The sequence below is a fragment of the Melozone crissalis genome, unplaced genomic scaffold, assembly GCF_028551555.1.
Source record: "Melozone crissalis strain CALT ecotype California unplaced genomic scaffold, PUWL_Pcris_2 ptg000027l_1, whole genome shotgun sequence".
NCBI classification, from domain to species: domain Eukaryota; kingdom Metazoa; phylum Chordata; class Aves; order Passeriformes; family Passerellidae; genus Melozone; species Melozone crissalis.
This window is the reverse complement of record NW_026535805.1, coordinates 24,517,601-24,532,275: the sequence shown is the minus strand read 5'-3', so window position 1 is coordinate 24,532,275 and position 14,675 is coordinate 24,517,601. Positions and strand designations below refer to the sequence as shown.

At 41.5% G+C, this 14,675-nt stretch overlaps 1 protein-coding gene across 3 annotated transcripts in view; it reads right to left on the bottom strand.

Moving 5' to 3' along the window:
- Nucleotides 1–14,675, bottom strand: part of PGBD5 (piggyBac transposable element derived 5) — a 316,445-nt gene that overhangs the window by 257,030 nt on the left and 44,740 nt on the right. For all 3 annotated transcript variants that reach the window (XR_008483195.1, XR_008483194.1, XM_054279561.1), the window contains exons 4-6: nt 14,359–14,539; nt 7,357–7,554; nt 1,347–1,452 (exon numbers count right to left, since the gene is read on the bottom strand). Coding sequence is in view for 1 of the 3 variants with exons in the window: in XM_054279561.1 (XP_054135536.1) it covers nt 1,347–1,452; nt 7,357–7,554; nt 14,359–14,539 (485 nt within the window). In the remaining 2 variants the exon portion in view is untranslated. The remainder of the gene's footprint in view (nt 1–1,346; nt 1,453–7,356; nt 7,555–14,358; nt 14,540–14,675) is intronic.

Genomic DNA, 14,675 nt, shown 5'->3' with positions numbered 1-14,675 from the left:
GTTCAAGTATTATTTAAAGAAATTTTGTACAACATATTTGACAGACACTAACAGCAAATTTACACAAATTTGGACATTTCTGGTAGTATGTAAAAGAGCAGACCTCCTTGCTCTCAGAAGCAAACTTCAGCAATAATCTCACCTCTGTATCACTCCATGTAAATAAGAGTACTGATAAATATTCCTTGAGCTCACCCATGACAAATATCCTTGTGATAGGAGATGTAGGTCTGAATCCCTTGAATTTGTAACTAAAAAAAAAGCCTCAGTCACATTACATTACAGTTTTGGGAAGCTTGCTGATGCTTCTCCTCAGGTTTATTATGAGCAAAGGATGATTGCTGCTGCTGCTGTCAACAGTAGGTGGGAGGATGTGGGGGTAGAGCGAGAGCGTACACTGCTGGTAGGTGGACCACAAGGCAGAACTAGAAAGGACTGACATCTTTAGGTTCTGACTAATTCTAGGACTGCCAGAATATTCTCTCTTCAGTCATAAGATTTCCCATTCTCCCATTTTCCTACTTTCATTTTTTTAGTAACCATTTAAATCTACTACCCCAGCTTTTTTCCACATTGATTTCCTCAGACCAGATCCCAACATCATCCTCCACCAACCATCTCCTCTCCTCTTTAATATATTCTACTGAATTCTTGCTGCCTTGCCCAGAGCTGGCTTGGAAAATCTGTGCTTTTTCTCTTTTCTCAATTTCTAGTTCTTGAAATCTTCTGTACTTCATTGCTATTCCCACAGCCAAGCTTCACTACTGCTATTCTTACTCCCTGCTGTTCCTCCCTGCTACATTAAGAGCTAACACTGAGGACACCAACTGGAATTCAGGAGCCAAAAGTTCTACATTCTGTCTCTCTTTGTGTAGATCAGCTTTACATGCAGAACTGAATGTCTTTTTCCTTCTGGCTCCAGGTGATGCAAATATCACCAGGACAGATTATAGACTAAACAGCAGCTACTGCTAGATGGGGAGAGCTGAGCTAGCCTGAGAGACTTGTGGGGCTGGTAGACCCTTGTTGAATTCTCTATCAGTCTGCTGGCTCATCCTCCCATCACTTCTTAAAGGTCATTTATAAGATGCAAAGGACCTGTGTCTCAAAATTTCTTTTTTTTTGTCTGATGGATGGGTAGACAGAGCCAAACCAAGACCAGCAATGTAGTTCCTGCTTTGTGCAGAGCCAGTATCTGATCTTTGATTTAAACAGAAGTTCTGTCAGAGAATCAGTGAAAGCAGCATTGGGCCCTCACATGCAGCTCGACATGAACAACTCAAACCTTGCAGCACTAGAGAAGGTGTGAAAGAGGTACACACAAACATGCACATCTTCTTACTTACTTGCTGTATTTATCATCATATTTGCAGATATAGCTAAGGTGAGCAGCAAAGGCTTCAACTGCCAGTGGGCATGGAATTTCTCCGCTTTTTCTCTTAATTATAACTCCTGCATCAATTAGAAACATAACAGTTTTACATTGACATCATAATTCTAGCTACTGAAAAATATGTTTTCTATATATGGCTTATAAAATAAACATTATTGACAGTTTTCCCCCTACAGCTGGAAAATTATCTGTAACATAGATGCTAATTTGATTTCTTTTCCCACAGGTAGTACATTGAACAAGTGGAAGTGGAAGAAGAGGGATCATTTTTCAGTTGGAAATGAAAAGGTGTTAGACACAAACATCTTTAGCATATATTCAAAGGAATTCACACATTCCTGTAGTCCCACAGCAGCCCTCTATAGACAGTATTAGTCTCCTTTTCTGGGTCACAAGAAGTTGTGGTCACCTCTAGAGCAGTAACTTGCTGTTACATGCTTTGAATTGTGGAGGTCCCAAATTAGTCCCTTGAAATTAAATCCTTTGCTTATCTCCACCCATGGGGGCCAACAGGGGACCTTCTCTTCCCTGGGTGCCAATTGACACAGAGAAGAAAATTCAGTGAGAAGGAGCCAACTGGCTGAACTCAGGGAAGAGAGAAGGGAGGCTGGCGGGTGACTGTGGTCTCAGAAATGAAAAGCAGCCTCGTTCCAGCTGTGGGGAGCCAGAGCTCAGAAGCACCCATAGGTTGCTCACTGGAGCTGAGCACACATTTCTCTGCCTGCAAGTGCTGCTTCCTGTCCTGTCTCCACAGCTGGCTTGGTAATTCAGCTCATCATAGGGGATGGCCATCGTGCCTACTCCAGAAATCCGTGGAAAGTCAACAGGCATCACCCTGCAGCCTTCTACCAACCACTTTTTGCACAGGCAGGTGCTAAAGCAGGTTACTCCAGAAATCAAGTCTATCTTTGACCTGGCCTTATCCAACACTCCTGCAATATTTGTGAGTCCAATGTCTTCCTAAGAAACTCCCCTAACTCTTTTCTGGTGTACTGCTCCTGGAGAAAGCTCCCTGTAGAAAGGAAGGGTGGGTAAAACAAACTTGGAGCATAGGAGTCTGTTATGCCCCCACAGGTTTCAATCGTGGGCTCTCCAGGGTGTGGAGCACCACTTACTCCATGGCTATGGCACACTGCTCAGTGAGGCTCCCTTCTTTCAGGTACAACTCTATTTTGTCCAGGTCTAGAGAAGCACAGGCTTGGTTGCATCCTTTCTCAGCATCATTTCAGGACAGGTACAATCCTTGGCTTTCTCATTTCTCAATCTTTCAAGACAATTTCTTCACCTTCCTTCTGCCAACTCTTTTCCAATCAGCCCTTAAATGCTACTCACGTTTTGATTACAGACTTCACCATTTCATTCCTCCAGCTGGAAGCCTCATTCCATCCATTATCTCTGTCAAGCCCCCTGTGCTGTCCTAGCTGGCAGACTCTATTTTGGAGCTAGTATGTGACATACTAAATGTCATGTTGCAGCTGAGCCATGCAGAAATTTATTTGGGGTGTTTAAAGTCTGATTTTTCAAGAGTCCAAAATTATATTATCTCTGAATTGCTCAATACACTCTCCTTTCACCTCTGCCTCCTCAAGCTGGGTGTAAATGTAGCCCAAGGAGTGGGGGGGAAAAACCAATCAAACAAAAAAATTTCTTCATTACATTCATGTAATTATTATAGTGTGGTTTTGATTCTTTTAATGAGTCCTACACATATCTGGCCAGCATGAGGTAAAAAGAACTGATACACCACCAGCCTGCTGCATTAGTGCTGCAAAATCACTTGTCATCTCATCAGGGCAAGTCAGGGAAGGGTAAGTATGTTCCTGGTACAAGTGTTTAAAAAAAAAATCACCTTCTTTCTCCTCTTGCTCTCTTTTCTTTCTTCCCCTTCTCTTCCTTTGGAGAATTTGTACTTCCTTTGCAATTTGCTTTGTATTCATAATCTTTAAAGGAATGCATTGCAGTGGCAGGACCATATACTCCCTATCACTTTCTATTATATTCCCCATAACATTCCCCTGTTTTGAGAATATAAATAGCTGTATAGGCATACTATTTTTAGCCTTTTCTAGGCTTGTTTCACAGCCGTAGCCCACCTTGCCAGGGAAGACAACTGCCAGAGCTGGGTCATTCCTAGCTGCAGGTCTCTGTGGTACGTGGTCCTGAGCTGACTCATCGGCACATCCGATGGATGAGCCATTTCCCCTCCTGGTCCTCCCCCAGCACTGCTGTGTTCCCATCCCTGGCAGCACTCCAGGGAACACACCACCTGCACTGCAGCCACAGCCTGCCTTTGCTTCCATGCTGGAAAGGGTGCCGACTGCCAGCCTCCATCCTGTCACCATAGAAAGGCATCACCTTTTGGTTTGATTTTTTTAACCCAAAAAAATTAACTTTTTTTAAACTTAACTTAATTAATGTTTTTTTAACTCTTTTTTCTTTTTAATTTCAATTTTCAAGGTGTACGCTTGTGAAGCAAGGCTTGAGAAATACTACCTCAAATGAAACAAGCCAAAAAACAAAGGTTTACATATGTTTGTTTCCTGAAAACACGGATCCTAAGCCTATCTAGAATCATGCATTTTTGAAAATGGGAGTCCCACTAATACAAGCACTTGCACACATCTTGTCAAACCCTGAGATTTCATAACAGTATAGAAGAAGGGGTATTGCATGATCCAAGTGCTGTCTGGATTTTTATCAGGACTTTGATTTCTTACAGCTCTTTATCAGAATTGCCAACATTCAGCATTGTACAAGGTCTCATGATTGAGGTCTTCCCAATGGGGTCCTCCAGCCCCATCCCCAATCTCACTATATTTGGACACAACCTCCTAGTCTCACAAAGGAGACATGGAAAAGGTAGATTGAAACTCTAAGCTTATCCATTCTTTGGATAAGGAAAGGAAACATGCTTTTTAACACCATACTTCTTTCCCAAGATTTTCCAATTCTGGGCCAATCTCAGAAGCTGATTTTTTCAGGAAACTAGACTGTCACCAGTCACCTGTCACTCCAGCTTCTCCTGGAGTAAGAACCACACAGAGAATCAAACAACTTCTTCATACAATTGTGATGGCTCCACAACATCTCCCATCTTCTCACAAGTCACTTTTGAGATGCCATCTGCAGCTCTTTCTTCCTTGCACATGTGGCCCAAGCTCTGTTTTCTATGCTTAGTTATTGACTGTTTAGCTTTTAAGTAGAGCTAGTTGGTGAAGAGCAGCTGTGGAAGTTCTTCTCAGAAAGAAGCTACTTAAAAAGATCTTGGGTTCAACAGTTTTTTGCTGAAGATGTAATTCTGGGCATTCTACTTCTACTGGGCAGCAAGTGAGGTCGCTGCCTGCTCCATCCTGCTACATATGGAAGGTAGAAAAGATTGCAATTATCTCTAGAACACAATAATGGAGATGCTGAGGAAGTGGGCATCAGATCTAGAGTGAAAAACCAAAATGCAGCCTTGTCCCACAGGTGGGGAGATTTCAACCAGGACACAGATGACCTGCTTTAGAATATGCTAACTCTTTAATCTCTGGGGGTCCTTATCTCTTTTGAATTATCACTTCTTCTGTAATACAAGCCTAAGGAAAAATTAAAGCTTAAGAGCGATTAAAAATCTGACTGGATTTTGTTCTAGGAAGAAACTACATACTTGATAGCAGAGTAAGCAGGATATGTTTGCAAGACCAAAGGAATTAGAGCCATCCTTGAGTATCTGAGATGATATATTGTGACATGCTGGTTTAAAACATCCATTATAAATAACCTGCTTCATCTAAGAATAGTATTCATAGATCTGCTCTGACAAGTGTACTGCCCTCCTGGTGCCTCTGGCTTGGGTGGGATTTGCACTCCAAGTACAGGCAAGACTTACCTTCTTGACTTTTTTTTTAAATTGCAATAAATAGTTAATTATTAGCTATGTCCACATCTTTCCTCATTCTAAGCGTTCTGTTCACCATCTCTTGCCTACTGTTTCTAAGGTTTTCTCTTCATGGCCTCCTCCAGCCCACGCACATTTACACTCAGCCAAGTGCAAATGCACTGTGCATCACCAGACAATCCCACTGGCACCAGTCTCTGTTCAACTACCCCACGTGGCTTTTAACCCTGCTTAACTACCTCCTCTCCCATGTAACATGGGCTGAGCACGTCTGTGCTACAGGCTGCCTCAAGCAGCACAGATTTCTCCTCCTCCTCCTCTATATATACATACCTTAGAGAGACTGGTAGCCCAGCTTCTCTTTGAGTTGGTTTAAACTCTCTTTGCTGCACTGACTTTAGTGATGCCAAATCAGAGGCAAGCAATCTGGTCTCTTGCCTTCCCACCGAGCTTCCATCTGTTCCCATGTCCCTGCTAGAGACTCTTTGCCCAGCATCACACTTTAAAAAGCCAGGCTCTGTTTTCTGCTCTGATTCACAGTGAACTATGTCAACTGTCCCAGACAGAATTTGGTGAGCAATGAGTTGGAAAAGCCTTGTCCATCTCACACAAAGGTTGTAATCATAAATACCTCAAACATCACCAAAATCCCATTTATGCCAAAACAGACCCAAGGTCAATCACAAGCACAATAGCTCACACCTCCATGTCCTGCTTTTAAAGGATGCTGCCAGCACAGTCTGATTTTGCTCCTCTTTTTAACAGGGCAGTTAACACTGATGTTTACAAACAGAGTATTTTCCTAATATTTATGAATTATAATCAAATGCTCCATTCTAGTCTATAAAAAACAAGTAGTAGTTTGTAGCAGTAAGTCTTGTCCAGTTAGTGCTGCCGAATAATCTAAATCCAGCAAAAACCACCAGGAAAACAGCAGAAATCCTGATGGTGAAAGCCACTCGTGGGGAGATACATTACTCTGGAGACTGGCTTGAGCAGAGTGTTCAAGTGTCATACTTCCTTCTCCTAAATATTTCCAGCATTTGTGCTCAGACATCAGTCCATCTGAATCACCAAGTCCTCACTCTGCTGAGATGCCCAGCACAATTCCTCAGGATCAGCTGATTGCTTGGCTTAGGCAAAGAGCCTCCTGGCAAAGCACTGAACAACATACTAAGTCAGCTTTTTCAGCTTACCATATAGTAATTCCAGGCCTTAGCTTTGCTTCTGTAATCTGTAAATACATGTGAGCGTTGCTTGGGATTCAGAAAATTAGTGTAGAAGATGCCTTTGAATTGGTGGCTTTGTATTTAAATGTTTATGTTATACTCATTTGTCTCTGGCAGTTATACATAAATTTGAATTATAAAAATTCTAGGAAAGTGAAACAACATTCTCATTGAAAAACTCATTTCAGTAAGTTTTAGTCATTACATTTTACCGAAGTTTCCAAATGTTCTTAAAACCATCTTATACTTTCTAAAAGGAAAATATTTCAGTAGTAAGAAGCTCTCTGTAATTATTTGAACTATCCAAATTATCTGTTTCGGTTTCTTTTCATCGACTGCCAAAATCAGTTTAACATACAGCAGGAAACCTTAATCATATCTACTTCTGGCAAAAAAAATACTTGTTTGTGACTAAGTTTGTACTAGATAAGAAAAATTAATTGTAGGATCTGCTTGGACTTCAAAGTACATCATGACATTTATTAATTTTTCTGTTGTAGCAATCCTACAAGATGCTTTGCAAATGGAACTAATATTGTCTTATGCAGTAATCATCTTCCTTTCTCTGACCATCAGCAAAGATATAATCTTAAAACCTGAAAGGAAAGTGCCTCTACCAGCTCAGGGAAGGATGCTGCATTAGCAGTAGGCTTTTTAACCTTTGTATGGGAAAGAAAGAACAGCTGTATGAAGATACAAAAGGGAAGCAATCACTACAGCTACTGTTTATCTAGGATGTATGATCAGTTACAATCAAGCTCTTTGTTCAGGGTTATTATCAATCTCAGTGACTCACTTTGGCTTGTGACATAAAGCATATGCACTTTTGAGATGAGAATAGGAATATTGCTTACCTTGTTGAACTGGGGAATAGGCGTTGGTCAGAAAACGAAAGTGCCCTTTATTGTACCAGCAAATCAATGACATGTTTCCCTTCATTCTTATTCTGTACTGTCCTCTGGACTGTGGAGTTGCAGAATTGTTCAGCATGGATGGAGGTAGGCCGGTGCAGTCACTCTTCCTGGTGCTCAGCAACCCACAGCAGTAAATCTCTGCATGTGAACAAACACATTCCCTATTAGCAAGCCATTGCATGGACCTAGACAGCAAAACCAGCAGAGCAAGCCTGAAAGATCTCTTAAAGAACTTCCCCTACAACCTTCTAGTCCAACATATATGTCAGCCAATTGGTTTTCTTCTGTAATACCAAAGATTTGTGTCCTACAGACAAGTGCAGAAAGCCTGATCTCCTATGATGCTTTTAGTCACAATAATCTACTGCTTCACTGTGCTGCCACGATCTTGATTTTTAGCTCGATACTCCTTGCACCTGCATCATCTGCTTTGCTAAGGAAATCCTGCTTAAGCAGCTGGAAACCACGGAAACCAATGGTTGATTTAAAAAAATGCACATGCCAGAAGGATGGAGAAGATGGAAATTTCAGTGAAAACTGATTTTAGGGCACTAAAGCAAGAGCTGATCTTGTCCTGCAAAGACACCAGAGGCTCTTGCAGGAGACACAGTCTGTTGCTCACAGCTTCCTGGCTTTTTCATATGTGAGAGGCAATGAATAAAATCGAACACAACAAAATGCATCTCAATGCAGCCAGGCAGGCACAAACAAGGTTTGAAAACAACATTAATAACAATGCTTGAATTTTTCATTAGGCTGTGAAATAGAAACAGCCTGTTTCTGTTAGTCCAAGAGAAGCAGATCTTCTTGATCAAATTGTTCCCTGACTCAAAGAAATCTTGGATGGAAATTTCCATGGTCTCCCTCAGTTTTGTGTTAACCCATTTGAGTAGAAAAAACCAGTGGGCATGGAAGCAGGTGACATCTGTGCACATCTTGTGGTGGTTTAAAGCTCATCTGTCAGCTAAGTCTGCTTGATCAAATTTTTCATCCTGCTGAGTTTTGCATTATATCCTTACAGTGAAAATACAAAGTCAGAATGCCATGTCTGGCTTCCCCTAAATATGTTACCTCTGTTCTTATGTTTCCATAAACATGTTACCTCTATTCCTGGATTTCCATTTATGTGGCTCTTCTGCCTCTGTCTTTCTGGCAGCACCTAAGCTCTTGAGTGAAGGTGCAGCCTTTGTCCTCGCCTATAGTGATTGGCATGCTGAACATGCCCTCAACAGCTCACAGACACTACAGGAATACTAATAAATTAATTGCATCTACTCATGCATTGGTCCAGTTGCTGAGGGCAGATCTACAAAGAGCTACAGCTCTTCCATCAGAAATTTAAGATGCTCATAAGAGAAGGTCAACTAACACAGCAATGGGAAAACTTCATTCTCAAGGGAGAAACCTGCACTCCACCAGTTATTTCTAATGAATTAATCAGTCCCTGGAAATCTGTAAGTTCCTTCCATAAAAGAAAATGAGAAAAGCCTGATGACAACAGGCTTACAATCATTATAGAGGGAACCACACATCCAGTGGAAAGCTGATTTTTTATTTTTCTGTTTAAAAATTTCTTCTGTTGCTAAGAGGTACCCAAACAGTGTAGGTCATGTACCTGCAGACTATGCCATTAACATAGCAAACATTTATAAAGCTTTATTCTAGCCAATATTAAGATCTTCCTGCTTTGATAACAAACAAACCTGCGAAGAATTTCCTTAGCTGCCCAGAGTTTATTATTCATTGAAATGTGATACTTTTTCCAGGAGGCTGCAACGGAATAAAACCAAGCTAGTAACTATATTATTGTGCTAAAGCTTCAAAATAGCAACAGCCATCTTTGAGATCCCATAATAATTAGTTGTAGCTTTTCCTTGTATTGTAGCAATAAGCCTGCAGAAAACTTCCAGCAGGTGTTCCACTCCTCTTGTAGAATAATGGGAACCATTTTCGCTCTAAGGAACACATCGTGTAGCCTTCCTGCTGTACAGCCCAGAAAAGTGCAGCACTTCTGCAGATTTACTAGCATCTCTCATCATGGATGAAACCCTTAATCTACTGTAGAGGTTTTTAAAATCACCCAGTTACTACAGCAATAGAAGCAATAAAAACTACACCCATCTGGCTCAATGAAGTTTTTGTCTGTAATTAAATCAGAATCACAACAGGTGTTTTCTGCACACACAAGAGTCAGTGGAAACAGTTTGTTCTCTGGTCTTCTTAAACTGTAGGTGCAATATAAATGAATACACCTAAGGTAGTTTAGTAAAGAAGAGGAAGTGTGGTATAGTCACCCAAAACTCATTCCCAGAGTCTCCAGCCTCCAGAGAGCTTGTGCTGAAGCCTATTTCACCACATCTTCACTAGTACAGTTCACAAAGGCAATCAGGCTCGAGCTAATTCAGGCAAAAATACACATTCTGCAATCATTTATTCTGCATGCAACACTGGGTCAAGTCAGAGCTGGGAAACCAGGGTAGGACTGCTGTGGGGAGCAGAGGTGAATTTGTTTTAGCCTATGTGCTGGAGCTGCAGGATCCTGCAAACCTTGTGGGAATGCCACAGCCAACCAGGCTGGCAGTTCTTGCAGCTCTGCCAACACCAGCCCTTCTGCAGAACAGAGACAGCTGCTCCTCCTGGTTCAGAACACGCAGAAGAGACTTTCAGGGATCATATGTTTAAGGGAAGCATGGAACACAGGGCTTTAGGAGGTTTTGTCCTCTATAAAGGACAATTCTAATGCTTAGAGAGGGAACAAGGGATGTGACTATGAATGAATGTCACAGTAAATAGCAGTGACAGCTGCTCTGTCTGCTCACAGAACAGAGAATCTGGGGCATTTCAGAGCAGGTTTCCAGTTCTATTCAGAGGCCAGTGAAAGAAATTCTTTGTACGTCCCCTGAAAAAAAAGGTCTATTCAGGGTTTTGATTTTGAAAAAGATCAAAGTGCTATCTTATTTTCTGAAGTTTTCTCAGTTCTTGGTATCTTCACGTAGGTCTTAGAATTATGTTCACTGACATCCCTTTATATTACAAGGCATACTATTGTCTCCTGTGGTACAGTGAAGGTGCTACACCACAGGCTCTCAATAAAGAGAGAGAATTATTGTCTTTAACAATAATACATGTGTGGGCTAGGGTGAGGAAAAGTGAATGATAGTTAAGATTTTACAAAATTTTTTTATAGGATCACAGGATCCTATGGATTAAAGAATAGTTCAGGCTGAAAAACAACTCAAGAGGTCTCTAGTCCCACCCCCTGACAGAGACAGGTGAGCTCTGAGGCCAGACAGTGCCATTCAGGGCTTTATCTTGTCTGGGCTTGTAAACTTCCAAGGACAGAGACTGCACAACCTGTCTGGGCATCCTGCTTCACTGCCCTCAGGAAAAATCCTGCATCTAGTCTGATCATCTTTTTTTCAGCTAAATCTGTTATTTTTTGTCCTTCCACAATGCAGCACTGTAAAGAGCCAGCTCCATTCTCATGATTGGGTAGCATAAGGCCGCTGCTGTTGCATCCCCCCAAAGCCTCTTCTCAACCTGAACAAGAACAGTTCCCTCCCCACAGCAGAGTATACTTGTATACAGAGTATTCTTGCACTGGAGGCATGTTGTCTAAAACTGTAGGAGGCAATAATCACCTCCCTTGATCTACAGGCTAGACTCCTGTTAACACAGCCTGGGACAGTGCTGACCACCTTGGCTGCCAGCGCATGCTGCTGACTCAGGTTCAGTATGCTGCTTACCAACACCCCAAGTCCTCTCCACCAAGAATTTTGAAAGGAACTAATAGAGTTTCAGTGGGTGACTGTCCAGATTTTCCAGAATTACCTTAAGCTGCCTTAAAACTTTCATGTTCCCAGAAAGTTTATGATTTCCAAGCATGAACTTATTTAAATATTTCCCTATTTCTCTGTTCATAATCACAAAACCCCCAAACAAAATAAAGCAGTTATATCAAAACAGGACAACCCCTGTGGCAGGGAGGAATGATGAGGAGGACTCCATCTTATCAGAAGGATAACTAATTACTTTATTATACTATATTATTCTATACTATATTACATTATATTACATTATATCTAAACTGAATCTGCCAAGCACTCCACTGCACTCCAACTGCACAGAATCTCGTGACTGTCAGCCGACAGTCCCGACACACACACACACTTAGCCCTGACAGGCCAAGTAAACAAAACACCATCACTTTGGGTAAGCAATCTCCATACTGCATTCTACTTTTGCACAAAAACAGGCATAGCAAATAAGATAAGAATTGTTTTTCCTTTCTCAGAGGTTCAGAGAATGTGAAACTCAGAAATATTCTTAGGAAGAATTGTGCCTTGCTTTTCTCTGTGAACAGAAATGTGGCGATACAGTTAAGATCAATACCAATTTCTTTTTGGTTTTGGCTCTCAATGGGATCTTTCTACCACTGGTTCTGCTCTAGCCCAGAAATGGAATCTTCTTGAACAAAAAAAGTAAATTTATCAGTTTAAGAATGGGTCTTGAACTGTCATGAGCACCTGAGCATAGATACTTTTCAACAGGCTCTCCTGACATTTTCTGGTCATTGTGTCGCTCTGTTCAGGTTTAGCTGAAGTCATACACCAAAAAGGAGTCACACACCAAAAAACCCCAACACTGACTTCATTGCTGAAGGAGACTCTGTGGTAGATGAGGAGAGATCTCTCTGTCCAGTCCAGGCTTCTTTGCTTGCCTCTCCCCAAATGTCCTGCTAATGCAGCAGGATCCCAGCAGGTGCTGGCAGTACACAATCTGCTCTGCAGCAGAGTCAATAAACACCATCTCCTCCAAGGCTCTTACTGACTTCACCACAGCTTGATATCTCAAGCATCTCACCTCTTCCAATGTCTCACAGTCCTTCCAGCTCAACATTCCCCGGCAAAACCTCTTTGCTAGCCCCTAGCAGCTCATGGCAAATGCAGAAAATCCCACTGCCTTATTAAACAGAAACATTTTTCTCCCCGTGTTCTTCTTTATGTAGGAGTGCCATGCCACATTGCAAAGTCAATAAACCTGCTCTCTTGGCGTCCACCCCCTACCCACCTCATAGCTGCACCCCTAGGAAGGTGATAGTGTGTACCAGATCTGAAATTTAATTTTGGAGGCAGCTGTCAGAGATGATAAAGTCTCATGAAGCTATATAACAAATCATGAACCAAAATGAAATCTCAGTGTTGCATTAGCATATTTGATCAGATAGTAAGTCAAAATTACATGTTTTTAAAAGACATTACTGAATTTGTTACCTGCTAGAAACCATTAATTTGAATGATCTGTGCAGTGTAAAGCCTATGAATAATTCAACTCTGTGAACAGTTTGAATTATCTGCAAGTAATAAACATTCAGCTGGTTTAGTAGCCATGTATCTTTTTCACCAGGGTTACTGACCAAATGGATCATGCCAGATCATCTTTATCCTTCTCTAGCTGAGCATAGAGGATGAACTCAGTCAAGCTGTCTTTACATTTAAACATTAACATTTCATCTCAGATACAAAGAGTATGTGTGTTATCTTCTGCATTTTTTTAAACTCACATTTTGCATCATTGGTTTGGTAGTCTTAAAAATGTAATGCTTATAATCAGCTGAGAAAAGCCATCAAACAAAGATAGGTCTCTGCTCAGAGGAAAAACTCCAGTGCACTACAAATATGCTTTACTCCGTTCCCATTTGGCTGTTCACAGCATTTGGGAAACCATGGCTCTTTTATGAGGTATGCAGATATTCCACTGTAGCCAGTGAGCTTCCAGCTTGCCTGAATTAATGTAGGAGCTAAATTCTGCATGGAGCTCAACAGATGCAGCCCTCAGTGCCAGCACAGTCTGCAGTGCTAAACTACAGCACTGGTGCAGCTCACTGATGTTCTCATTTTAAATGAGAATTACCATATTGTCTCAATTCCCAGACTCTCCCCCTGCTTTGGGCCATGTTTCATTAATGTAATGGTTGGCGTGGGTTTAATTTTCTGCAATGACAAAAGTGCCCAACTTGGACAGCAGTGGTGTGTCAGCAAACGGCCTCGTGGCTGTGATGCATGATGGCAGCCTCCAGCCTCATTGCTGGGAAGGATCTCTTCCATGCACCGCATCACTCTGAAAGGCTGTGCTGGCTGAAGAACGAGACCAGAGTGATATGAAATCGCTTAGAACTGACTGGCAAGAGTGCAGGATCCTGTTATTGCAGGGGAGTCACAAGTCCTCAGCTTCAGGAAAGTGGCTTTTCTATGCTCAGAGTGAGGGGGCATTTGACGGAAAGGATAACCTGGGATTGCTCTTTGCAGTGGCAAGAGACTTGCTTGGGAGAGCTGTATCAATGGACATTCCACTAAGAAGTGTGTTTTTGCTAATGGAGAGTTTTATTATGCTTTCAAAACGAAAATCTGTCCTATCAAGGTATGTTGATACTAGCAAAAATCCCCCAAAACAGAAAAAATCAAACTTTTCCAGAGCTTTTGCAAAGGCATAAAATCCTCTAGAGAAAACACATCTTTAACAGACATTAAACCAAAAAAGACTTCTAAGGCACATCTCATTCATCCCATCCTTCATCTCTGACAACAGGAACAGAGAAATTACGAGCAGATAGGAAATTCCTTGAAAAGCCTCCCAAGTCACATAACGGATTTTACCTCACATTTCTAAGTCAAAGAACAAAAGCAAGCACTTTAAATAACCTTATTAAAATTGTTTTTACATCCTCATTTTGAAGATTTAAAAAGGTAGATTTAAAAAGTAACTTAGGAAGTCTTCTGCATAGTACCTTCTCATGAATGATAAGTTTTCTTAGACATGAACAACTTATCTATACAAGGAATTGAAATGTCAGTGAAGACTTTTGGACTTTTTTTTAATTCAGTGGCACGAGGCCCCTAGGTCTGTTGCCATTAAAACCCAATGAGTCACCCCAATACACACCTTGCTTCTCAAATTCTTCAAAGAGATTCAGGCTGGTAATGCTTGGGCCTGTGAAGATGATGTAGTTCTTCCCAGAGGCGTTCTGACAAAGGCTTTTGGCCACCATGCTGTGAAGCTGTGGTTTGTTCTTCAAAGCATCCAACCCATCAGCACCACTCCCTTCTTTGAGATGGACATAAATCTTAAATGAGAAATGGTAAGAAAAGTGAGAAGGTTATAAGGAATCTAGAGGGATTAGATGCAATTCCCAACACACCTGCACAGCTCAACTTGAGGCAAGCTGAGAAGGCAGCAGACACTTGTTATAAAGGCTAATT